General features: G+C 46.0%; 1 protein-coding gene across 1 annotated transcript; it reads right to left on the reverse strand.

Annotated features, from left to right (window-relative positions):
* Nucleotides 1–3,404: 3,404 nt before the first annotated feature.
* On the reverse strand, nucleotides 3,405–22,552 carry SIAH2 (siah E3 ubiquitin protein ligase 2). Its single transcript, XM_027585608.2, has 2 exons — nucleotides 21,998–22,552; nucleotides 3,405–4,966 (listed from the first exon to the last, which is right to left on the reverse strand). Exons 1-2 carry the CDS (start codon nucleotides 22,415–22,417, stop codon nucleotides 4,409–4,411), a joined length of 978 nt encoding a protein of 325 aa, XP_027441409.1. The 5' UTR covers nucleotides 22,418–22,552; the 3' UTR covers nucleotides 3,405–4,408.
* Between the last annotated feature and the right edge of the window lie 4,516 nt (nucleotides 22,553–27,068).

Genomic DNA, 27,068 nt, shown 5'->3' on the forward strand with positions numbered 1-27,068 from the left:
TACTTGGCAAGACCCCAAAACCCGAAGTTAGGTACAGGCAAAATTTCCTTGGATGGCGTTGTAGGGAAGTTGCACGATTCTGCTGCTAAGACAGAGACACTCAGCTATTTGTCTGAATCTGCTGGTAGTTCCAGATCCTACTCGATGGTTGAACCCTCAGTGACCTCGCCTGTGAAATTCGCCATCATGTGCACTGGATAGTTGACTGTGGGCACATCACCCTCTTAATCCCGTAAATGTTAAGGAATCAGGTAAACCAAGACATACTCTTGCTCACAGAAAGGCTGAGAATGCCTGATCTCAAGGTTAGTTGGTTTAAAAAAATTTTTTGCAAGTATAGAATATAGAATAACGCAAATACAACTATAACATACACTCAGGTTCCTGCCACCCAGAATTAACAACTATGAACATTTTCTTCCAAAGAACATTGAGCATCTTTTTTCTTTAGAATGGCTCAGGCATTGGAAGACACGGGTTGAATCTACCATCTTGCTTGCTCAGCCTGACTTCTATCAAATTAGAATATAGAACTAGGAGAGGAAAGGGAAAGAAATTGTTTTTTAAAAACAATATAGTACATAAGTGGGCCATGTGATGAGTTTTGACAAATGCCTATCACTGTGTTTTAAATTGCATGTGCAACTGGAACTACATAAATATATGTTTTAATTTACATAATCTTTTTTGCCGTTTTCACTTCCTCTTAAAACAGGGAATAACCTGGGGATTTTTGTTTGCTTTGGGGCAGAAAATGCTTAGTTTTAAAAAAACCAGACAGTAAAAGTTAAGCTTACAGATTTCCAGTGACAGAGATTAAAGGGAGCTAAATAACTCTGGAAAGTAGAAGTTTTGTTGCCTAAAACTTTACTTTCATTTGTTGAGTTCTGGAATCATGTTTGAACTGGGAGTATGAATTCTAGAATCAGTGCTGCCATGAATGCACCATATGGCTGCTGGCCCATCACTTTACCTCCTGGGGCTGAAAAGCTAACACTTTATGCTTTAGGAATAACCTGATTCCACGATCTCCATCTTCATGGGCTTTTGATTATAGTTTTCTTTACCTTCAGTACCTTGTCGACCAGTCAGTCCTGATTTTCCCTATCACACAGAACCAGAAGGCTTAGATAGGGATGACATAGATAGGCTGGCTTATGCACAAAACACATTGCCTGGGTGCTGTATACACACTGGACAGCCGCCTGGACCAGCTCTGGCTCTGAGGATCTAAGTCCACCTGCTCCTGGATCCCAGTTTCACCTCCACAGATCCCCTCTTTGTACTGGCTTGAGTGTGATTTTTCTTGGTAACAAGAGCTATAGTTCTCATTCATTTACCAAACTTGTTATAAGCACCTTCTTTTGATCAGGGCACAATTTTTCACCTTTATTTGAAGAACAGCCTGGAAAATAAGTTACTTTAGCAATTCCTTAACCATGTCTGGTATTTTTGCTGCAAACAGCTTTGCCACAGACAGCTTTGCCACAAGCAGTTTTGCTGTGTAACTAATTGTCCGTAAGGCAATTTTGCCATAAAAGATCAAATAACTGGTTTCATTTCTCCATTGATGAATCAACTGCTTTTGGCAGAGTTAATGTATTGAAACTAGTTGTCTGTTTCGTTTCTCCATTGACAGAGTTCTCATTTCTGTATGCTATAAATCTTAGCTAGCCCTCATAATGGTCTGTACAGGGACAAGTAGATGTGGTGGTCTTGAAATAGTGGATTGTAACAAGTAAATAGATCGACTTAACAGAAAGTACAGTGATTAAACTTATGGAAAGTGTGAAATGAGTGTAAAGCCAGATTACGATCTATACCAGAAAATGATAGCCCATCAGGTACAATGATAACAAAGCTCAGTTACAGCACATTACACCTTGAGCATTTCTTGCACATTGCCCATACAACTTTGGAAGGTCTAGCAATGAACATGTGACAGTATGCCAAGAACAAACAACAGCGTAGACGCTTTCACAACATGATACAAAGCTCACAAATATGTACCCTAGTATTGGGAAGCTGCTTCCTTTCTTAATGAAGGAAGAAGTTTTAGCAAAAAAGGAAAAAGTGTGATGCTGAACAAGGAGACTAATCAACAAGCAAAAAAAAGTATAATACTATGAATGAAAGACTTGAAGACCAGTGATTAGGTGTAATCCACAAGTAAAATCAGTTATTTGTGCGGTATCACGTTTTACACATGTTTTAAATGTAGTCAAATATTTTGTATTCTGGGGCACCTGGGTGGCTCAAGTCAGTTAAGCATCTGACTCTTGATTTCAGCTCAGGTCATGATCTCAGGGTAGTGAGGTCAAGCTCCGTGTTGGGCTCCATGCTGGGTATGGAGCCTGCTTAAGATTCTCTCTCCCTTTCCCTCTCCTTCTGCCTCTCCCTCCCCCCACCCCGCTCCCAATTTCTCTAAAAAAATATTTTGTATTTCACAATAAAGTCTTTTTAGTTTTATTTTTCATGTTTCATCTTTTTTTTTAAAGATTTTATTTATTTATTTGACAGAGGGAGACACAGTGGGAGAGGGAACACAAGCAGGGGGGAGTGGGAGAGGGAGAAGCAGGCTCCCCGCGGAGCAAGGAGCCCAATGTGGGGCTCGATCCCAGGACCCTGGGACCATGACCTGAGCCGAAGGCAGACGCTTAACCATCTGAGCCACCCAGGTGCCCCTCATTATGTCCTTTTTAATGAATGTCTTTTATTTTTTTGTGGTTTTTGTCTTTCATGGCAAAATTGCCTTATGGCCAATTAGTTATGCAGTGAAAATGTTTGTGGCAAAAACACTTGTGGCAGGAATGTCTATGGTCGACCTGTGTACAGTGAAACTGTCTAGAACCTTCCTTAACTGTCAGAACTCTATCCTGGGTAAAAACTCAGCACTGCATCTCACCTAAAAAACGAAAACAACTCTAAAGCCATCCCTTCCATTGGGTGCTACACTAATGTCATTGGGCCGCTCAGTTAAGCAGTCTTCCATCTGCACCAGGCATATGGGGCTAATATTCTGAATTCCTTTGACAATTCAGGATTGGGACTGAGAGAGTGGGTCACCCTGGCTCAAACCCAGGACACTCTGGACATTAGCTTTAGCCAAGCCTCTTCCTTCTGATTCTGTAACACAGGAGAAATACTCTTCTTCCACAAGTGCTGGCACTTGAAAGGACATCTCCAAGGAAGAGACAAGTAACCCCAAGGACCATGCATGTTTCAGGGAAGTGAGTTTGGACCCCAGTTCTAAGACCCGTGTCAGGACCTTGGACAAATGACTGTTTCTTCATGTGGAAACAGTGATAGCTGCAAGCCCAAGGTAGTGGTGAGGTTTCATGCACCTGCACACAGTAAGCACCCAATAAATAAACATTATACAACTGGGAAAAAGAAGCACGATATTCATTTTTGGAAAATATTTATTAAAAAACTAAAGTGAATGTGGCAAAAAACAACAATCCAACACATACCTTTAAATAGCAAGCATATGACACTGGTTATAAAGCTTTTCCAACTCTACTGATCTAGTCTTTTCCACCATCTACAGTCAAGGATGGCCTCTGAGGGAAGCCACATGTAAACAGGTCATCTGTACTAGTGATGAGCAAAAACTATGGGATAACTATCAGTGGCCATATAATTCGCTTTCCTAGGCAATTCACCCCAAACACAAGAGAGTGACCAAATCTCAGGAGTGTGTTCATGGGGATCTGCAGTTCTGGTTTTAATTTGGGAGCGGTAGGTGGTGGGGGCATGAAATAGTAGAAAGACAAACAGTATCAGTAGAGGGCAATCGTAAAGCACCTTTAAAATCTGGACCCTTTCCACAATTCAATCCAGTAATTCTCAAACTTTATTGTCGAACAGAATCACCTGATGAGATTGTTAAATTCACAGGCTCCCCAGATCTGGATGTTTCAGATGAGTACTACAGGTGATTCTATGCCTATTGGCTAGCTATCCAGTTTGAGAAACACTGTTTAAAATGCATTAAAACAATTCCTACTCCCCTAAAAACAAGGTAAAAGTTAAGGAATCTATCGACAGTCACTGTGCTTTTGTCCACTTGGAGGAACAGGGAGTCAGGCAGGAAGGAGCCTCCAATTCCTAACGTACTGGTCTACAGGAGCCCTGAGCAACCTGTCAAGTGCTGTTCAGGAAGTAAATAAAATTTAGTAACAAAGTTGATTTTAGATCACAGAACAGACTCCAAATGACTAGCAGGCCAACCGCATTCATTCCTGTTTAATGAACTCTGTTGGGCCAATGCCAGATGGGAAGCTGCTTGTTCAAACAGAACATGGGGTTAACTGTGGGTCTTGATCCGTGAAGACACAGCGAATAGAACATCTATAAAAACCTTTATTCCCAATAGAGCCCTGGGCCCACAAATAACTGCGGCGCCTCATGGACAACACGTAGAAATGGTCACATTGATTCCAAGGTTGCCATTATCCGCAAACAGATGCGCTATGGCTGTGTCAAACACAAGGCAGTCGCTGTTCATGATGGCTGCCGCCACGCCGTCGTGGATGGACCGGGGCGTGGCCTCCCAGGTCAGTCTCCGCCGGTTCCCGTTCAGCTCCAGTCTGTAGGCAAAGTTCTCGGCTTGCTTGCGGGTGCCGATGAGCAGCACGATGGCGAAGAACTGCTGGTGGCCCTCGTACTTCTCTTGCTTCTCCAGCACCAGCATGAAGTGGTGGCCGAAGCACGACTGCATCATCACCCAGTCGACGGCCCCCGGCAGGTTAATGTCTGTGGCTAGGAAGACGATGTCTTCTCCCTGCAGGGTGGTGATGCTTTTGTGGGCATGCATGAGATGCGACATCACGGCTTCCAAGGACCCCTGCCACTTGCAGGAGGCCCCGGGGCAAGGGCAGGAGTAGGGGCGGTATTCACAGATGTCTTCGTGTTCTGGCTTCTCCGTGTGGTGCAGGGTCAGGGAGCAGCCGGTGGTGGCGTACTGCAAGAGCGGAAAGAAACGCCGTCAGCCACCTGGCCTGCGCACAACTCCTCCCGCGCCGGCCACCGAGGGGGCTCACCCACGTGCGCTTCTGGGCCTTAAACTCTAGCCTCATTCCAACTACGCTCGCTCCAGGGGAGCTAAAGAGTTACGACTAACAAGTCTCCATTCATGCCGGTCATCGGTATCGCCAGCCAGAAAATCGGGGGAATTTCCTCACCCAGGAACGGACTGCATGCCGTTCCAACATCGCCGAAAACGTACCTGGGAAGCGCTCTCAAACAGGGTTGCTGAGCCAGCCTTGGAAAACCTGCCCTGCCCCATGTTTTCTGTGAATTTAAAGAATTTCGTAAAATTTAAAATGGCTTAGGCATAGGGTTGGGCAAGGGATATGTGGCCTCCAGACTGGTTTTCCCCTAAAGACAATTAGGAAAGCGGCAGAGCTCCTCTTGGCTGTCCCCTGTGCCTTCTTCCTAGGTCAAATCAGTGACTGGCAGGAAGGCTGTGGGACGGTCCCCGCTCTTGCCGGCTGGAGTGACCAGCCAGGGCAGGAGAGGGCAGGAGAGGGCTGGACCGCCCTCACATCGCTAGAAATATTATCTCACTTTCTCCACCTTTTAACCCCCCAACCCCAAGGGGCATTGGACATACCCTTTGGGTACTAACTCAGGACCCTGTTGGCTAGTTTGGTTCCAGCCAGTAGAGGTTAAAATGAGAAGGGCCCGGACCGCTTCCTCAAGTCCCAGCGCCCATCTTCATGACCAGGTAGGTCAGGCCCTCATGCCAGGCCCGGGAGGCAGGGGAACTACAGTGGTCCCAGGGTAAGGTCCCAGGCGAGGATTGGGCTACCGCCAGTCCCTCAATGCTGCCATAATAGGGTAGGGACAAAACCTTTTTCTCCCTTGCACTTGGGATGACATTCCTGATGAATAAATATCACACCTATCTTGGGAAAAGACCACACCAAAAGGAATTAGACTCCTGCTCCCAACCTTCACAAGAATGACAGTGTTAATTCCTAGATACCAGATGGGGAATTAGCCCACAAGCAGGCACTTGCCCAGAGAACTGTGCTGTTGTAAAGAATAGGGAGAGGTGAATCACCTTTTTGGGTGAAACTAGGGAGTCGGAGCACTGGCAGGTAAACTGTCTGGGTTACCTCACTTGGACTCTCCCACCCCTTCCCGAGACAGAAAGACAGCAAATGAGGGCAGGGCTGGGTCCTATGCCTATGATGCAGTGTCCATCTGCTTACAAAACAAAGCCTCACATCTGTTTTTGGTTCTCTATATCCTGCCGAAGGAATAAACCCCTTATAAACTTTGTCAGTCAAATTCTAACCCTTGCAGATGAATTTATCACTAGCAACAAGCAGGCACCGAGCACCTTCTCCATACAGGACCCTAAGCTATGGTCACTGAGAGGGCCAGCTCCACTCTTAGGGAGATGAATATTCCCTAGCAAGGAAGGAGGGGGTGGCTTCAAGAAAGAAATGCAGCTGGCTCCTCCCCTATACCTAAAGTGGATTATAACAACCTTCAGTGGAAACTGGTAGAAATATTTCCCTGCTATTTACTTTGCTCATAGGGAGCGCTTATTTGCCTTTCTGAACCATGGACTAATTTTAAAAGCACGGGGTATAAAAAACTTTATCATAAGAAGGAGAAACACACTTTATCCATATATATTTCTACTTGGTGTTTCTAACAGGCCTTCAAACACCCAAATCCCTATTAACTCTGTTTTAAATCTAGAGTGTGGTTAGGAATACAGAACCTTCTGATGTTCTTCTGTTGAGTGATGGGTGAGGCATTTATGCCCACTTTAAACGCACACATTACACACAATAAAAATAACAAGAATTAGCCCAGAGCCTGGAACATTCTATGGCTGAAACAAGCCCCTAATCTCTGGATCTGAAGAAGTTTCAGAATGGGCTGTTTACCACAGCTGCCCACGAACAATTCCAGGAACACGATGAACTTTGGCAAAGAGTGTCCAGAAAAGTACCACCTGCACCTCTTCCCTGACCCAAAGCCCCAAACCATTCCATGTTCACAGATTCAGATGTACAACAAATATTTATCGTCCAGTGATTATTTTAGAACTTTCATGTAGCTCAGGTAGAATATTTATTTATATTCGGAATTATTTGGTTTGCCCTACGAGCCATACACTCTTCCTTCGACCCAAATATAGAGAACAGGGAACCTCCCCCAAGTGACACAAATAGAAAAGGCATTACGGAGCATTTGTGTGGACAATGACCTTACAAAAAGTCTTACTACAGCCTCTATTAACTTAAATATATATATATATATTTTTTTGTTTTGTTTTTAAAGACTTTATTTGACAGAGACACAGCAGGAGAGGGAACACAAGCAGGAGGAGTGGGAGAGGGAGAAGCAGGCCTCCCGCAGAGCAGGGAGCCCGATGCGGGGCTCGATCCCAGGACTCCGGGATCATGACCCGAGCCGAAGGCAGACGCTTAACGACTGAGCCACCCAGGTGCCCCTTAAATACATATATTTTTAAAGTGTTAGGTGCTTACTCTGCTTTTTCTAAACAAGCTGAACTTTAAAGCCAATCTATTCCTTCTCTTTTCCATCAAGGGTGAGGGTGTGTCTTCATGACCACTGGTGCTACTTTTATGATGACTAGGTAAGAGATCTCTAAAAAGAAAAATCTACACTTTAAATAGGCGTGCACTCACACGTGCACAGACACATGCACTCTTATGCCACACTTCACCCTTGTTACCGTCTCGGCATTGTTCTGGAATAGGGGCTTTCATCCAGGGATCGGAGGGAGGGTTTGGGGTCTATGGATTCCCTGACATTGCAGAACTGTCTAGGTGCCTCTGAGCAGCACACCCAAATTACCCTGGCCCCTGGCTTGCGTTTTCCTGACAGTCGCCAAGGGTTCCTAAGAACTGCCAACCTCTGTCCTAGAGCACACACAGGGAATCCACTGCAGATCCTGCCCTTGTGGTGGTTCCTGTTGACAGGGGCCACACCAAGCAACAACAAACAACTCACAAATATCAAAAGTACAGACAGCTAGCTACGAAGGATGACCAGAGGGGTGACAGGTGATTTCAAAGTGGGGATGGGATGAGGAGGAGAGAAGGAAAGCTTCACTGTGGGCAAAGCGGATGATGGATGGAGCAGTTCCATCTGGTTCTAGCATGGGGTGAGCGGAGCAAACAGTGGGGGATAAAACCTAAATGAGAAGGCAGGTCCAGATTCCTTCGGGGACTTGACTGACAATTTAGTTTATTTTCCGGAATTCTCTACGGTAGCACTACAGGTTTTCCCCACTATCTGAAAGTACAGCGTTCCCGTGAAACCCTTCGGAAGACAAATGGCAGAAGGCAAAGAAGCAATTACCATTAACTTATATGGAAAAATTTTCGAGCATTCCTAGTCCCAAAAAATAACCTCTCTCAGGCTTTCCTGATACCTTAGGACACATCTTGCTAACGGATGCACAAAATCAACTGAGATAAAGCACAGATGCTCACAGATGCAGTTCAAAGCTATGGAGTCTTGAGGCTGAAATGCTGAGTGTAGGTCCCAGGAAAGGAGCTTGGCGAGGCCACTCCTGCTGCTCAGGATGTGCACTGCAAAAGAAACGCTGAATGCTATTTTCCCTTTCTGTGCCCCCCCCCCTTTTTTTGTAATACTGAAAATCCTCTTCGGATTTCTTTTGGTTAGCACAAACAGGTCTTTTGTAAAAGCAAAGTAATGTCAACTGAACGTTCAAAAAGTGGTGGAATAGCTGTACTGATGTTTTAGACCAGATAATCCTTTGTGGTGGGGGCTGTGCTGTGTATTGTAGGCTGGTTAGCAGCATCCTTGGCCTCTACCCATTGGATGCCAGTAGCAATCTTCCCCTCCCCCATTGTGACAACCAGAAATGTCACAGGCATGGCCAAATGTCTGGGGAAGGGCAAAACGGCCTGGGGTTGATTTTGATGGATGACAAAGCCTGGCTGGGCAGCCACAATGACAGCTGTGAGGAGGGGCCCACACCAGTAAGCAGGTCAGGCTGGTCACTGCCCCGCCCAACGGGCACTATCCAGGACACCAGCCGCCAGCTGAGACACACAACTAGAACTTGGTGGTTTGCAAACCATGGACGTAGGCTAGGCTGCTAGTTCTACCCATTTTACAGCCTGACTGACTCATCCGGGCAACTCGGCCATTCGCGGTCACACTGCAGGCAGAGCCCTGCACTCCCCTGCTCTTCATCGAGTGCTCTTTCATGGTACACAATCACTTAGGAGTCAAAGAATATTTTGAAGTAAAAGAAATAATTCACATCTGCCTGGACCTCCAGTCCCCAACCCACCACACACAAAACCCAGGGTCCACGGATGGACTGCTTCTAGAAGCAGGTCCTAATATTGACTTCTTCCCTGGATTGCAAGGAGAAAGACAGCCCTAGAAGCGCCTCTCCCTAAGGAATGAGGAGCAGTGCCTCGCCAGTAAGTAACCAGTAATTAGGCCCTCCCGACTTCCCTGGTACCTGGCAAGAAGGTTCTGAGGTTTCACTTTTCACACTCAGGTTAGGGCTTTGCCCCACCAAACAGGGAGGGTTCAGAGGATGCCTGCTTTCCTTGAGATGCCTGGCTCTTCCTGCACACTCTTCTTTCTGAGACAAGGCACCTGGGCTGCCTGTGTGCCCCGGGCGCACGTCCACAGCTATAAATGAGCTTTCTCCACTGGGGAACAGCTGCTCATGTCCCCTGGGGGTGGGGTGAGGAGGGAATTCACTTTCAGTCAACCTCTTTCGGGGGAGGGGGACAGAGACACAACCACACACAGAAGCCCAAAGCTCAAGAAGATATAGGGAGCGGGAAGATGACCCAGCAGAATGAGAAACAAGTGTTGAAATAACATTTCTGACTTCTCTTTAGCAACTTTTCAGGTTGCAGTGGCTCAAAAGTCTTGTGCAAACATGTTCTGCCATAAAGGGCAATGTGTGACCCCGTGCCTCCTTTTTAAGTCTTTGTAGAAAGCAGTAAATAGTGCCAATTCTTTTCCTGGGCATGGGGTATGAAAGTTGTATTTCAGTTGAATTTAGTTGTACTGATGTTTTAGACCAGACCTTTTTTGGCACGGAAACCTGTTTACTTACGAATATGATGAGGTACGTCAGAAAACAAACACTAGGGTGCCTGGGTGGCTCAGTCGTTAAGCATCTGCCTTCGGCTCAGGTCATGATCCCAGAGTCCTGGGATCGAGTCCCACATCGGGCTCCCTGCTTAGCAGGAAGCCTGCTTCTCCCTCTCCCACTCCCCCTGCTTGTGTTCCCTCTCTCGCTGTGTCTCTCTCTGTTGAACGAATAAATAAAATCTTAAAAAAAAAACAACAAACACTAGACACCTGTTATTTACCTAATAAACACAGTCACATTGTATTTGTTTATGGAATGAGTATATCAAGAGAATAACCCTGCTTAGCTGGGATGCTAGTGAAGGTCACGGATCTTGTGACTGGTTTAGAACAAGTCACTTAATCTATTTAATTAAATGTGAGTTCGTGCAATTCAAGAATGATTTCCTGAGCTTCAACAATCAACAGTCTACTACAATGGAGGCGCCCTGAGCTCTGGGCAGAGGCACGTCCCTGCTCAGGGACTGTGGGGTAACCGCCCTGCCTCCGCCTGCTTACACCTCCTAGGAAACTGAAATTTATTAGCAAAGTATTTGCTGGCGCCTCAAAGGAGAGTGTCTCAGGAAAAACAAAGCACACTCAATATTTTGTTGTTGATACTCATAAACTTTTGAATTAAATCCAAGCAGTGACCTTGTCTGAGAGTAACCACAAGCAAACTGAGCTTCTCCGTCCATCTAATGAGCTGTAATGATCACAAAATGCACACATCTGGCTGAATGTGATGCAGGACCCCAGACTGGGAAACCGAAACTGCCACAAAGGGCATTACTGGGGCAGCAACTGAAGTTTGAATACGGCCTGTGGATTAGATACTAGTATCTATGCATGTCACGTTTCCTGATTTTGATAACTGGACCATAATTATACAAGCAGAAGTCCTTGTTTTCAGGAGAAACCCAGTGCAGTATTTAGGGGTAAAGGGGCAGGATACCTGCATTTTACACTGAAATGGCTAAATAAATGTATGTATGTATGAATAGAGAGCACCCAAAATGATAAAGCAAATGGGCCAAAAGGAAACAACTGGTGAATTTGGATAAAGGGTATATAAGAACAGTTTTGTATTATTATGACTGTTGTGGACATTTGAAATCATATAAAAATAAAATAACGTGTTAAAAAATTCAGAGACTAAGTTAGCATATTTATCCTTTATGGGATAGAGATTCTTTTGGCAGAGTAGGTTGAATGAATATTTTTATCATACTAGGTTATTTTTTTTTAAGAAAATATACTTTTAAGTGCGCATCTACAGATAAACAGAAGTCAATAGTTTTTCTTTTACGAGAAGCTCTTGGAACTCATTGTAGTGAACCAAATTTTTCAATGAAGAAGACATCATTGTTAAAATAACCCACACTTCTCTGACTTCCCTGCAACCCCATGGAAGATAAAGCCTTCTCCATTACTCCTCTGATCCTTTAAAAGTTTGTGGGCACCTTACAAATCTGTGGGCCTGGACTATATGTAGTTTCTGGCTACTGCAGTTTCATTATCCACCGTGCTTAGTGGTCCATGGGAAACTCCTCTATTTGACTCCAGACATGTCAGAAAGAGGCTCCAGGAATGAAGCTACCCACACCCCTGTTTGCTTACACAGGTGAACCCCTTTTACTACTGCAGAGGTGAACCCATAGATGGAATCAGAGTTGTATGAGTTCAGCTGGAAGGATGAGCTCCTGGTGGTATAACTTATTATGTCTGATCAGCAGATAATTAGGGGACTACTGGTAGAGGTCTCTATCTTAACACTCTTGAGACTTACTCGAATGGGAGTTGTAGCTAAGCCTTGTACAGAATCAAATCATGGTGAAATTTGCGTTTTAACCAGAGGTTAAACTTAGACTTTACCACTTTTAAAAAGGACTTCTAGCAATTCAAACTAGCTCCTTCGTGACTAAAGTATGTTAATCTGCCCTCAAGATATCAGTGGATGATGATCCCAGGTTATTTTCTAATTAACTTATGGGTCTATTAATTTTGTTTATTGATTTACTGATTTATTGCCTGCTTCCCACCCACCTCATATGTGTAGATAAATGAATACATATTAGATTTACCTGCAGAAGATGATTGCTCTCCACTGTGTGTGTTAATTTTAATTAAAAGTCTTACTATGGAACTTAGAATTTTAAAAAATTCAATAGACCTTAAGGTCATTTGAGGAAAAGTGTTTGTTTATTTCACACTTCAGCCAGTGTGGGTTTGTTATTTTTGATAAGTGCTTTTCACATATTTTATTTACATAAACTATTTGGGATGGGCGTGTTTGAAGGTTTTCTGAAACCTCACATAGATGGAGAAACAACGATACTGTTGTCATTCAGACGGCTATATATTCCTCTTGCTTAAAGTGAGTTTACAACCACTGGTAGAATACAGTTAGAGTGGGGCGCCTGGGTGGCTCAGTCGCTTAAATGTCTGCCTTCGGCCCAGGGTCCTGGGATCGAGTCCCGCATTGGGCTCCCTGCTCAGCAGGGAACCTGCTTCTCCCTCTGCCCCTGCCTGTCGCTCCCCCTGCTTGTGAGCACGCTTCTCTCTGTGTGTCAAATAAATAAATAAAATATTAAAAAAATAAAAAAACGTTCTATATCCTTCCTGACATATATAAAAAAAAGAATACAGTTAGAGCTCAGGTGCCTTGTGTCTGTGTGACTCTAATGCAGCTCACTACATCAGCTTCGAGTGCGTCCACAAAACCGTCGACAACTCATCCCTGGACTCTTACTAAGTGCAGACCTGGGCAACAGGAGAAAGTGAACTCTCTTCTTGTGTCTTAATTGTGATGCTCAGCCTGCATCTGTCTAGCATCCTTCCTCTAAGAACCTTGGCGGATCTTCCCTAACCCACACAGTAGATTTCTTACCGCCACGATGAGGTGGTGCAGAGAGAGAATCCTCAGCCAGTGATGCCATAAAGCTTTCACGGATACTAACATGAGAAGGTGGTATCACTCGGCTCCGGGACCCTCAAACAGTGGTGAGACTAACAAAATACTGACATCTAACTTCATTGCCTTTCTCCTGGAGAAGGCAATTCTAATTCAAATCTTGGGCTCAAAAATTCCTCCTCCTGCCTAAGAGAACCCTGACAAGCCCCCTGCTGCAGATTGCTTTTTTACTAAAGGTGTCTTGGTGGAAGACTTCAGCGTATTATTAGCGCAGTCATCAGAGAACATCCTGCTATTGGGGGTGGGGGGTGGGGAGCAAGGACATCTGGCCTTACAAAGACTCCTTGGGCTGGCAGGGGCTGGTTTTTAATCGTAGAAAGTTTAAACAAAAGTTGACTTTTGACCAAATACGCTTCTCATCTGACCATGGCCAGAGTTAGCCGGGGACCACACACTGTCTTGGAGAACCAGTTTGGTCAGGTCCCTTCAGAGTGTAGGTTCAAGCAAACAAAAGCACCTTAACATAAGAGCCGGAGTTGAAAGCTTTATGCCACACTCCTAGTACCCTGCCCCCTCTTTTTCAATATGCCTTTCCTCTCCTAGGCCAGCCCCCCCTGCATAATCACATTAACTGTTCCAACATGCTTCAAACAGTGCTACAACCCTCCACAGTCTTTATTTCTCAACTAAAGCAATCGAATTCACCAGAAGACTTAAGTGTTAGGGTTGCTAGATTTAGCAACTAAAAATATGAGATGCCTGGTATGTCTCAGGCGATGTTTGGGTTATATTCATACTAAAAAAAAAAAAAAAATCTGAAATTACCCCAAAAATTGCTTCTCTGCAATTCAATTTTAAGTGGGCATCCCGTGTTTTACCTGGCAATCCTAATAAGAGGGCCCTTCTGGTACCACTGTCATCCCTCCAGAAGCCATTATGTGAATTTGGAATGGGAAGGAGGAACCACTGTTCCTCAGTGGGGTGGAGCGGGTAGCGGAAGAGGCACGAGGTTGAGGTAGAAGAGACACCGTGTGGGTAATACAACGCCCATTCTGGAGTTTCTGTCCCCTGAACTTACAAACTGCATGACTTCAGGCAAATCGCTCCGAGAGGATACTGGGTCCTGTTGCCTGTACAGAGTAATTAAGAAAATAACGAGGTCATGTACCTAGTTCAGACAAGGCCAACAACCTTCTGTACAAGCGGGTCCACCAGCCTCCCTACATAACCCCCTCAGGGTCTTCCATCCCTTCCTTCTTCCTGGGCAAACTGCTGCTTGTCCTTCATAAGGCGGCTCTGGCCCCACCACTGCTGGGAGGTCTCCAGACTCCTCTGCTCCTTCCTACTGCTTCCAAAGGGCGCTGCTCACATGTCTGTCTCCACTATTAGACTCAGAGTTTCAGAAGGGTGAGGTTGGGGATGGGGCAACGACTGGCTGGGCAGATGGTGTGCAGGAGATTCCCAGGCAAGGGTGGATGTGATGAAAAGTTGGTAGGTAATCGGGAGGAGCCAGCTCTGGCCCGAGGTTGCACCAGGGAGAAAAGGCAGGCAGTAGCATGAAGAAAACCAGAAGGATACCACCCCTTGTAGGGGATGCCGGCTGGAGAGAAACAGGCACTCAGTCATGAAGGATTTCAAGGGAGGATGCAATCTGGCTGCTCTCAAAAGCTTTCTGATTTCTATACATGCCCTTGGGCCCTACCACCCAACTTCTAGGAAGTTATCATTAGGTAATAATTACTTTCTTATGCACAAGGACTGTCATAGCAGTACTTTAAAAAATAATTTTTTCAACAGTAAGAAAACAGAATGATTTAAATGACCACAAATGGGAGCGTGGTTAAATAACTCTGGTCCTGCTGTAGTACTATGCAGCCATTAAACATGACCTTCAAGACTATTTACCAACCTTGAAAAGCAGTCACGATGTGTTAGATGAAGAAATGTTATGAAATAGGTTTCCCTATCTTACTTGCTTTTCTTTGAGTGAAAAAACTCCATTGATGTAGAGGTAAGTTTGTAAGGACATATGCAAAAATGGTGTAGTGGTTATTTCTAGGTGGGAGGATTGTTAAGAGCTTTTATATTTTATATATTCTACATTTAAAAATGATGATCATAACTTTTAAAAACATTTTATAAGGGCTTCTGGGTGTGTCTGTTGGTTAAGCGTCCCAAGTCTGGAACTCAGCTCAGGTCTTGATCTCAGGGTCGTGAATTCAAGCCCCATGTTGGGCACCATGCTGGGCATGAAGCCTACTTAAAAAAAAAATACAAAAAAACCAAACCATATTTTATAATGTATAAAATAAAATACACATTAAAAATGTTGCCTCATCTGCCTAGGCTTTCTCTTCTAAAAGCAATAAAGAAATGAAAAAAGTAAGTCTTGACACTGGAAAACCAATGCCAGGGTCAATGTACCCAGCTGTATGAAAACCTACATGATTAGGAGGAGGGGAGAGAAGCTCAGTGGGGGAATCTGTGGGAGAAAACATTCTTTTTTTTCCTTTTTCAAGTCTATGCCTGGAGCTGACCTTAGACACTCGCCATTTGTTTTCTGCTAGCTTCTAACTGTGCACATTTATTTAGTGTTTCTCCTGTGCTGGGGCTGTGCTGGGCTCTTTGCATGAATTCTTACCATGTTTAATCCTCATGGCAACCCAATCTGTACCCCATTTTACCAAGGAGCCACTGAGGTTTGGAGAGGTCACCAAACCCCTCGTGTGGGGATGGAACAGGGATCTAGACTAGGAGGTTCAAATAGGGCCTCCCTCCAAACTACTGGAGTAAGAGGTAGCCTCGGGAAGGAGTAACCCAAAAATACTACCTTTGTTGATTCAAAGTTTTAAAATAGGGCCCAGGCCCACACATTTAACACAGGTGTATCTTTCATCCATCTACAGTATCTGTGGCTGAAAACTGGGGGGGGGGGGGGGGTAATCTTTTACTCACAGATACCATACCATCTAAAAATCACTGCAGAAACTAGAAATGAGAACCGTTTCTCAATTTTTAAAAAAACTAATGGAGCTAGATGGGCATCTGGGGTAAAGCTGATGAAATTCTGCTAGAGAATTTTCAGTATCTCTCCTAGGCCTTTGAAACTACACTCTCAGGTTTAATATAAAGATACACTTAATCAGGAAAACTTTTTAGCTTATTTTCTTTTTCAGGATGTGCAGAGTGTTGTCACATTCTACTGCCCCATGTATGCTCACGCCCTGCACAACCTGCTAGCAATGCACAATGGCCCTGAGGCTGGGCATTCACTTCAGCAAATGTGTACGTACTGTGTGCTCCTCTCAGGAGTGGGGACCTTATGAGTTTGAATGAGAGATGCCACTGTTCGCAAATTTTGTTAGATGCCCAGGTCTGGCTCTTAAGACATTTTATAGGGAGGTCTTACTGTAATCAAACAGATATGGCACTTTGTATGGAGCTTCAAAAAAGGTATCTAACACAGAACAGCAGAATCTAATCTAATCTCAGGATGGGGATTTTATAGGCCAGACCTGCTGTACCTTTTGGTTCTCCCCCTTTCTGGTCGTACCAAAGGTCAACTTTAAGTAACAATGATTGATTCCTAGCTGTAGGAGGTGATGACCTGTGAAAAGTGGCTGCCAACTATGTGAAGAATCGGCATTAAATGTTAGTGCTCCAACATAGCATTTCTAGTGCTTCTGGTCTTTTTCTTTTTTTTTTTTTAAAGATCTTATTTATTTATTTGACAGAGACCCAGCGGAGAGAGGGAACACAAGCAGGGGGAGGGGAAGAGGGAGAAGCAGGCTCCCCGCAGAGCAGGGAGCCCGATGCTGGGCTCGATCCCAGGACCCTGGGATCATGACCTGAGCCGAAGGCAGATGCTTAACCACTGAGCCACCCAGGCGCCCTAGTGCTTCTCTTCTTAATTTTACACTGAAAAACTCTGTCAAGTGTGTTCTTGAAAATCTTGAGCCTCCCCATCAGTGTATGTGGACTCCGGTGCTTGCTAGCACATGCTTTCGTGAGTAAGCCTGTACAACTTCAGGCAGTAGTGAGGACCACAGGGACAATATCCCAAGTAAATGATCTTTGTCTTAGGGGAACTTTTTAGATGAAGAAAAGATCTTTGAAATGGTTCTGGCAAATTGACATATCCTCTCAGACTTCTAGGTGACTGATCACCCATCACCTAGCAACCACACTGATACCACCCACCTTCCATTTGAAATGATGAAGCAAAAGATTTAATAGCTCTAATCTGATCTCAGAGCACCCAACAGCTAGGTATTACCTCCATTCTTTCTGACGGATAGATAAGCTCAGGGAAGTATGTGACTGGACCAAGGTCAAACAAAGCCAGGGTGGGGACCCAGTTCTGTCTCTTGCCTGGTGCTCTCTTCCGTGGAACAGTTTACTAGATTCTGAAATTTCAGGGCACAAAAAGATTGTTTTTTTTTTTTTTAATTTTTAGAAAGATTTTATTTATTTGAGAGAGTGAGAGAGCAAGCAGAGAGAGAGAGCACATGGGTGGTGGGGAGGGGCAGAGGGAGAGGGAGAAGCAGACTCCCCGCTGAGCAGGGAGCCCGACATGGGGCTTGATCGCAGGACCCCAAGATCATGACATGAGCCACAGGGAGACTCTTAACCGACTGAGCCACCTGGGCGCCCCGCAAGATTCTTGATACAATGATTTAGTCCAATTCTTTCTCTTAAAGACACTCAGGTCCAAAGAAATAAACTGACCTGTTCAAAGTCAAACATCTAGTCACTAGGACAACAGTTCAGGTTTCCCAGGGGGCCAGAACAGAATATTCTCTTGGCAAAATACAGATGAAAATAAACTATAAAAACACTTACAGTTGGGACCTCTCAGAATTCCAAAGTTCATGTATGGTAAGAGTAAAATGAGAACTTCCAGGCTCAGTGAATGCTTTCTGAGAGGGAACCAGATCAGAGGTCGCACACTGGCAGGCAGAATCTGGTCTGCAGACATGGTGGGTTTGGCCTGCAAGTTCTGGATTTAAATATGAATTTGGCCAATGTTAAGAAAATTGAGATATTTTGCATTTTAAAAATTCAGATTTCTGGCTTTTCTTGAAGAAACCCAAAGGTCTGGCAGGCTGCATCCACGCTCCCACCCCTACTGATCATCCAGAGCTGAGTACAAGTTGTCCTCTTCGGAAGTGTGTTCTCTGGCTCCCATCTCTACTGCTCCTTGAGGTCTCCTGAACTCTGGGGCCACGAGGTACCTCTGTCCTGTATCACCTGTCCCTGCTGGCATTTAGGTTTGTCCACACTGAGGAGACTTGAACTTTCAACAGGGTTATCTGGCTTTTTATTTTAAGGAATAAAAACAACACTGTCACAACCCAAATGCAGGGAAGACTTGTCTGACTGAGGCTTTCCAGTTCAATAATTATTTGGAGATGTGCTACTAGAAACTTTTAGAGAAAAGAAATGAAAAAAAAATGGAGAGAAAATGTATCATAGTGTAAGTGGGCTGGACTGGTTTAGCATTCCCTACAGTTGTGGAGAGAAATACTTGGCTGATATTAAAATAAAATACATTGTTGAGTGGGGGCACAGATGTGTCAACCTTCACTTCTCACCCTATACCCACGCTCCACTGAGAGATGGTGGGTTTGAGATATGGGAACAGGATGTCAAAACTTCTCAGGCGTAGAGCAAGCCATAGAATGGACTAAAAATATCACAAGTGGAAGAGAGCCCTACTCTGATAGAGATCCTTTTCTTAAAAGCTAACAATGCACATGATGCCCTCTATCAAAGACACTGGCAACACTCTAGCCTTTAATTAAGTGGCCCCATACCTCTGTAAGGAAGCTATTTGGTAACAAATCTGTTTTGGGGCCAACGGAAGCATGGGCTGTGGACTGGTGACATGCCCCCCCAATATTAGGTTTGCAGGCTATTTCCCCCTGGCCTTCCCATCCCGCATGTCTTATAAAATTCCTGCCAGTGAATTTTATAGTGAACATGTATGTTGTCTCATTGGGATGTTCCCGTCAGAGGTGGTAAATTCATCCGATCAGATGGTTTTGTTACTGGTGTCAACCTTAAGTTACAATGTGGAGCCCTGGAATAAAGGCTCAGATGCATAATTACTATATAGCACAAAGGATGCGTGCCTTTGGGATGCAGTCTCATGAACTGGCCTACTGATCTTGACAAGTCACTTAATCTCTCTACAGGCATTTTGTTTCTTCACCTGGAAAAAAAGAAAGGCAAACTAAAAAACAATGGCCCTCACAAAGCTGGTACACAGAGGGCACCCAATAACCATTCCATACAGCCTCCCTTGTTTTCATGGTATTCTAGAAGCTACAGGTCCTTAGAAGTTAAGCAGTTCAGTCTCTTTCTTTACAGGTGAGGAAATGAAGGCCCCCAAGAGGTGGTCTCTCAGGCAAACAATGGCAGCACCAGGCTACTCTTGAGACCTGAGCTCTGGTACTTCAGTCCAACATTGTTTTTCTCACATGAGGCAGCCCACGTGAGAGAGATTCTGAGAGCAGGTAGGGGCAGTCACAGGGCAGTCCCTGATTACCAGGAGCAAGCATAAGCCAAGAGCTAGCTACACAGACCTATTTTGTTGAAGTCTGACCTAGGTCTTACCACTCCCTATTTCCCTCAGTCCTCCTCAACTGACATATCTTTGGTGCTTGCTGTATACATCATCCAACTTTGGTTTATCTAAATTAACTGATTGAGCTGCCCTGTCAATAGTTCGGATTATTGGTCAACCAAAGTTGAGGCATGCATTCTCCTGCGTCCTAAATCTCACACACAGAAGTGACCCCAAGATCACTTTCTGAACTTGGCACCTGGGCTCTAAGGGAATGGTTGACTGTTTAATTTCAGCTTGCAAAGTGATGGCGTTCCCTAACTGCATTCATACAGAATAGGGACACAGAGAGTCACTGACATGGTCAGAAACACGGAGTACCCCTGATTCCCAAGAGAACTGTTCTTCAAGAAGGGCTTCACTAGCATATTACACATTAGGAGAAAACGTGCTTCAGTAGGAACCAGAATCCTAGACCCTGAAAGTGAAACTTCACACTTTATATAGCACAACTGTTTCCTTCTCGTCCTCTTGGGAGCAACAAAACGCTCTTATGAGATTGCTTTTTAAAAATAAATTACGGAATACTGACTGATACCAAATGTTCATTTGTGAACTGTAGTTCACCTACAGCCATTTCTTCTATTAGCTGCTGAAGCTCTGGGAAAAAGTGAGCTGAAAAGATAGCTCCCCCAAAATCCTGTGGGGGCACCCCCAGCAGCCCCCACAATATATCTCAAACATCAAATACCCACTGTTATGTCAACTATCGCCAAATCTTCTCTTGATCACTAAACTGCCACCTTCTTCATGACCCTAAAAATTATAGAAATATTTTATCCAAATTTGATGAGAAACAACCACTGGGCTGGGTGAATTAGTTAGCATTCTATGAGAAGTGGTTGAAAGCAGAGTAATTTATTAAGGTTAACTGAAAACCCATAGCCCAAACACAGATTCAACCCTTTATTTGAATATGCTATTTTAAACTAGATTTGTGGCAGGGCACAGACCAAATTAAATCACTCATTTTACTGACTTGAGTCCCAAGCTTCAATTCTCTGGTGGACTATTTTTAATTTAAAAATAAGCTCTTGCCCTATAAAAATAAGCAGCACCAAGGAGAAATGCAAGACAGATCAGATGGCCCAAGAGGCAGAACAGTTCCTTTTACAAAGAAAAAAGAAAAACAACTCAAAAGTATTAATGACATTATTTCCATTTCTAAGTTTAGAAAATGAACGTTATGGTCTAGCCCTAGATTATAATGAGGCACTGTAGAGAGGTATGTCTCTGAAACTACTCCTGACGATTTTCAAGTGGTAGATGTAAGTAAACAGATGCTATAATATGACCACACAAAAACTATGCAGCCATTTAAAATACAGTGAGAAAGAGCTACGTTTTAGACGTAGAAAAATATGCGTGATAATATGACTTTAAAACAGCAATTTGCACAAGTTATTTCTGGAGAATTTGCGTCTACTGTGTGTGTTTATGAACCTTTTTGACACTGACATCCACAATTTTATATTCAGCTGTGAAAATGTATTAAAATATGGCTAGAAAAAAATCTATAAAGATACACAGTAAACCTAACAATGGTGGAAAAGGGGGAGAGAGGTCTTGGTCTTTCCCTTGACTTTTCTTGACTCTGAGTGGTTTTGCATTTTTTGCAAGAGCACTTATAACTTTTTAAACTAAATAAAGTGGTAGGCTTGGAAGAACTGTTAACAGCTCTTGCGTGTCCTTCCAGTTAAATTCCTGATCAACTCTTGTTTTCACCCCCACTTAGTACAAATACACATCTCCCCAGTCCTTGGAAGGCTAGGAGAGGGAAAGGCGTGGCTTGCAGGGTTTTCTTGTTGCTGGAGGAAAACAGGCTGTAGGCGCCCTTTTTTTAGCTACACTCCTGAGGGCTCCCACGTGTCAGGCGTGCGCAGAGGGCAGGCGCGGGGCGCAGGAGGAATAGAGCACCAATCCTTCCAAGCCGAGCGCTGGTAAAGGGTGCGTTTAGCTGACCCATTTCTTCCCTCCTCAATCCCCCACAGTCAGCTTCCCGGTCCAAGTTTCACTGGTGCAGCCTAGCCCTACCGAGCACACCAAGCACACTTCTGCAGGGTACGCAGGCAGCCGGCGGCGAGAGCTGTGATGTGTTCTACAACGATCGCGTGCCAATTGGTCCGGGGTCAGCGCTCGGGGCAACTGTCAGCTCAGAGTTACTCCCGAAGTGGACAGATGGGCATGGGGGAGGGTGGACAGGTGTAAACATCTTTTTAAAAAATAAGAGATGCCACCTAACTGCCTCTCAGCTCCTGTGAGTGGGCTGGAGGACACAGGAGTTCTGGGAGATCTCTCCGCGGAGGTGCGCGGGTGGCACCTGGGCTTACCTTGCAGGGAAACAGGACTGCCGAGGCCACCTTCTCCATAGCCAAGTTCCTGATGCTGGGCGTCAGGGCGCCCCTGCACGTCGGGCAGCAGCTTAACTTCTGGCGGCATTGGTTACATACCAGGTGCCCGGCCTGGCACTGCAGGATGGGGGGCAGGACATAGTCAAAGCAGACCGGGCACTCGAAGAGCGAGGTCAGCTCGTGGTGCTGCGGGGACACCGGGCCAGCCCCGCCGCCGCCGCCGCCGGGGCCCGAGATTACCGCCGCCGCGGCGGGCACCGCGGACGAGCCGGGGCCCGCAGCCGAGATGGTGGCGGCGGCCGGGGGCGCAGCCGGGGACGGAGCGTGCTGGGGCTGCGGCGGCGGCTGTTTGCTGCAGGGTTTGTTAGCGCTGGGGCCGGTGGAGGACGGGCGGCTCATCGCGCTCCGAACCAACCATGGAACTGCGGGCGCCTGCCTGCCGCGGGGCCGCCGGGGTCAAGGCGGTGCACGCCCCGCGGGCGGCAGGCTCCGAGGCAACGCCACCGCGCCCTGCCCGGAACCGAGCAGCGGAGACGGTCGGCGCCGGGCAGGCCGGGGGACTGGACTGCGCCGACGATCTCCGCGGCCCCCGACGTTCCGAACAGCCCTCCGCGCCCCCAGACTCCTCCTCCCGGCGGCGTCGCGGGCCCCGAACCCGAGCGGTGCGCAGAACCCCGGCCCACCAGCTTCTGAAGCGGCAGCTGACGCAAGCCCCGGGGGCGCGCGCGGACGTGACGCCTGGACACGTGTGCGGCAGCTCAGGCGCGCGGGGACTGGCAGAGCCACCCTGCACTGGGGCGCCGACTCCGCCCGCGTCCAGCTGGCAGCGCAGGGGGCCGCCTAGCGCGGGCCTCTTCTGCCCAGGCTGTGGGCCCGGCCCGCGCCAGTGAGCATGCCCGGCTCGCCGCTGCCTCGCGGGGTCTGCCTTCCGGGTTGAGGAGGGGGCCGCCCTTTGGCAAGGCGTCGCCAAAGTCCTCAGGCCACACCCCGGGGAGTCATGCCGGCGTTTCCCCCGGCGCAAACCAGAAGGACGACTTCAGGCGGGCGGGGGCTAGGGTGGTGGGCGGGGGCTAGGGTGGTGGGCGGGGCGGGCCGCGGAGCCCCTGGACAGGTCGGGAAAAACCGTGAGGTTTCTCTTTCCCCGGGTTGAGTCACCCTCGCGCGAGGGGAGGAGTGCGCCGCGGCCGGCCGGGCTGAGTCTGGAACGCTGGGTCAGGACGCGAAGCTTTGGGTGGGAGCAGGGCGGGAGCTCGGGTTGGGTCGGCAGCTGGCATGGGACCTAGTGCTGGGCTGCTAAGGGTGGGTGTGGACCACTCCATAGTCTTGGTCCCCCGGGGAGGGGGTGGTGGGTTGTGGGGAGGGAGTGGGTAAACTCTTTATTGATTTACCGGCGGACCTGGCGACGTTCAATGGAGCGCCTCTGACTTGATAGCAGGCCAGGGAGGGAGATCATGGAAGGCGTTGGTTGAAAGAGTTCGAGATCACTGAGGGAGTGCCAGAAATGTGGGTTGGGTCTTGAGGCCTCAGGAAGACTGGGAGACCCTCCAATACAACGCGGTGCGTCCCCGTCTTTGAAATCCCGTGGAAGTGCAAGGCAAGGTGTAGGCGCGGAGCCCGCGCACCAGCCGAAGCCCTAGAGAGGTGATGATGCTCCGGAGTGAACCACGGACTAATTTGATATATACTGAATGCGCCCAGTCGAATTGCTGTTCAGCATAAGATGAGCCACTGACGCTGGAATTGGGGAAATGTGCTACCTAGATGGGAATCGGATGATTCTTTGTTGGACAGACAGTGGTAAGGAATAGCTGTCGGGACTGGGTGAAGAACCGCGCCCTGCGTTTGCCATCTGTGTGACTCTGGGCAAGGTCTTTTAAGTTCTCTGCGCTTCCGTTTCCTCATCTGTAAAAGTGGATAAAAACAGTACCTACCTTATAAGTGGGACAGCGAGGATTAAATGAGTTTGATAAATGCCAAGAACTTGGCCTATCCTAAGCACTTCTTCATTGTCAGGTATTTAAAAAAATATTAGTGAATATTTAATGAATAAAATCATGTAAGAAATACCCTGTTAGAGCCCAGAGGAAATAAGCTTTCATCTTAGAAAGGCATCCAGAAAGACTACTTGCATAGAATTGGTGAAATTTGATCTAAGTCTTGAAAAAAATTAATAGACATGACGTCATTCAATCATTCAGTAAATGTTTCCTGAACACTTATGTGCCAGCCATTGTTTGGGCTCTGAGAATGGTTTTGCCCAGTTTTATGTGCCAGGCATGGATGGTTCTAAGGATTTTGTAACAGCCCTACATGATGGGTACTCTTGTTTCCCCATTTTATAGTTGAGGAGTCTGAGACACAGGGGGATTAATTTCCTCAAGATGAAACAGCTGATAATGTTGGAAAATGCTCCAGAGCCCCCTTTTAACTACTAGTCTATATCCCTTTCATTTATACCCAACTCCTACTTATAGTCTTGTTAAGGAGTTGAGATTAGCACTCTCAACACGGTCAGAAAACAGTTGTAGAGCCTGTAATAAAGCACCGAATTTGGTGGGCACACTTTACATAAATTCTTTCCTCAGCTGATCTTGTGAGGAAAACAATTAAATTGTATTTATTTCATTTTTACCTTTTTAGAGCATCCAGAACATAATAGTGACACCGATAGAAGAAAAAAATACCCACTGTTTCAATTTTATTGGAGAAAATATAATATTTTCCACTTTTAATTTAAAACCCAAGTGAGTAGAATTTATTACCAGAATTTATTTTTCTTCCCTCCACCTCTCGCCTCTCAGTGCAGGTACCCCGCGCTCCCAGGGCTTATACTGGCTTTTACTGGACAAGCAGGGTTCCCATGCTAGCCATGTTGGCATGAGCTTCCAGTGTTCCAGCCAGCTAGGCCATGGTGCATCAAAAAGCAATTTGGTTTTGGAGACGTTGAAACAAAGAACAAGAAAAACAGTTCTCCGCAGAGACAATTGGCTTATTTTTCTAAAAATACAACTAACCTATCCACTCTTACCCTGTCAGATGCCTCCCGTGGTATGAAGAAATTTCTTCTTGTTTCCTCCTTTACGTCATTGCCCTCTTGATTAGGTTGACCAGGGTAATTAAAGAAAAAAAAATCTCCTCTGGGCAGTTGCAGAAGGTACGTGGGACAAGAGTGGACAGGCCTGCTGGTTGACCCACATCAGTGACCTCTCCGGGCTGCCAGACTGGCCTTTCTGGTTCTGCTTCTTTCTTCTTCCTTCCTTGGGGCTTTTGAATCAGAGGAAGGTGGACTTTGCACAGTGGGCACTGTGAGCGAGAACACTCTCTATCCCAAGGGGTTGTGTGCAACGTGGAGTTGTGTGTTTATTTGTCCTTGGGAGTGGCTGCTATTGCCAGGCTTGTGTTTTATGCATGACTTTGTGGCCTGGGGAGGTGGGGGGGGGGGGTCCCCCAGTCTTTTGTGATCTCCTGATTCATGACTTACCACATCTGCTGGATGACAGGTTGGCCTCCATCCCCCACCCACTGAGTCCGGATTGCACAAAAGGGACATGTATGAAGCAGGACCCCTCTCCTTAGCCCCTTTGTATTACAGTTATTATTATTATTATTTTTTATTAAAGATTTTATTTATTTATTAGAGAGGGAGCGAGAGAGAAACAGCATGAGAGGGGAGAGAGTCAGAGGGAGAAGCAGGCTCCCCACTGAGCTGGGAGCCTGATGTGGGACTCGATCCCAGGACTCCGGGATCATGACCTGAGCCAAAGGCAGTCGTTTAACCAACTGAGCCATCCAGGTGCCCTGTATTACAGTTTAAAGACAAGGGGTATACTGAGTAAACTTTCTTTCTTTAAAATACCAGGATGGGTCTTGTTTAAAAAAAAAAACAACTCTTCAGGTGAGCCCCTAATCTCCCTTAAACTGCTGAGCACAATGAAAAGTGCTCCAGCTAGACAGACAAGCTCTTGCTCTTCTTTCTGTAATTTACAAAGTGTGTGGTTTTGCACATTGGGCAACTTCTGCACTCAGGCAAATGGTGTGCATTTTCAGAGCAAAGTGTGGTCAGCCTTTTCTGTTGAGATTTAAAGATGACTCAGGAGTGCATTGAAGCATGCTGCACGGAAATTTCTGATAAGGGGAACAGCTTGTGGGAAATTCTGGAGGTGACCGTGAGGCCTCCTGGCAATTATGGTAGGAACTGTTACTTTGATAAAGTACTTTTGTTTCTGGGGTAATTCCACATGCTCAAACTTGTGAGTAATTTTGGGTATTTCTTGAATAACTATCATGGACTTAGTACTGTGTATTGCACAATGTATGTTATGTATTTGCATTGGGGTTTTGTACCCGTGCCACTGTTCTAAGCACTTTGCATAGCTTAATTCTTTTAAACCTCACCATGACCTATAAGGTATATGTTTACAGATGATAAAACTGGTACAGAGAGGCCAAGATATTGGTAGCAAGGAGCCTTTAAGATGGCTCCAGTGATCCCTCCTCTTGGTGTTTGCGCCCTATGTAATCCCCCTTCCCCCTTTGAGGGAAAGCTGGACCTCCTAACTCTCTTTAAATGACTAGACTGTGGCCAGAGTGGTAGAAGGTCGCTTCTGAGATGAGGTCACAAGAAGACTAAGACTTCCATCTCGCTTCCTATCTATCTGTGTCTAAGTCTGCTCTGTGGGACGCTAGCTGCCAAGCTGCAAATAGCCCTACGGAAAGCCTCACACCACAGGGAACTGAGGTCTCTGACCAACAGCCAGGGGGGGACTCCAGGACTGGCTGATAGTTGGATTGTACTTGTAAGACCCTGTGCCAGAGGACCTAGCTAAGATGATGCACAGAAATGGGGAGACAGTAAATGTGTGTTGTTTTAAGCTACTAAGTTTGGGGGTAATTTGTTACATAGCATTATAGGACTAATACACTTGCCCGAAGTCCAAAAGCTTGTCTGTAAAAAGAGATTCAAAGTATAACCCCCTACTTTATCTTAAATTATTTTTATTATAATGCTGCTTAAGTATATAGAACCAAATCTAGGAATAAAAGTTTTATG

Source organism: Zalophus californianus, chromosome 1 (genome assembly GCF_009762305.2).
Source record: "Zalophus californianus isolate mZalCal1 chromosome 1, mZalCal1.pri.v2, whole genome shotgun sequence".
Classification (NCBI taxonomy): domain Eukaryota; kingdom Metazoa; phylum Chordata; class Mammalia; order Carnivora; family Otariidae; genus Zalophus; species Zalophus californianus.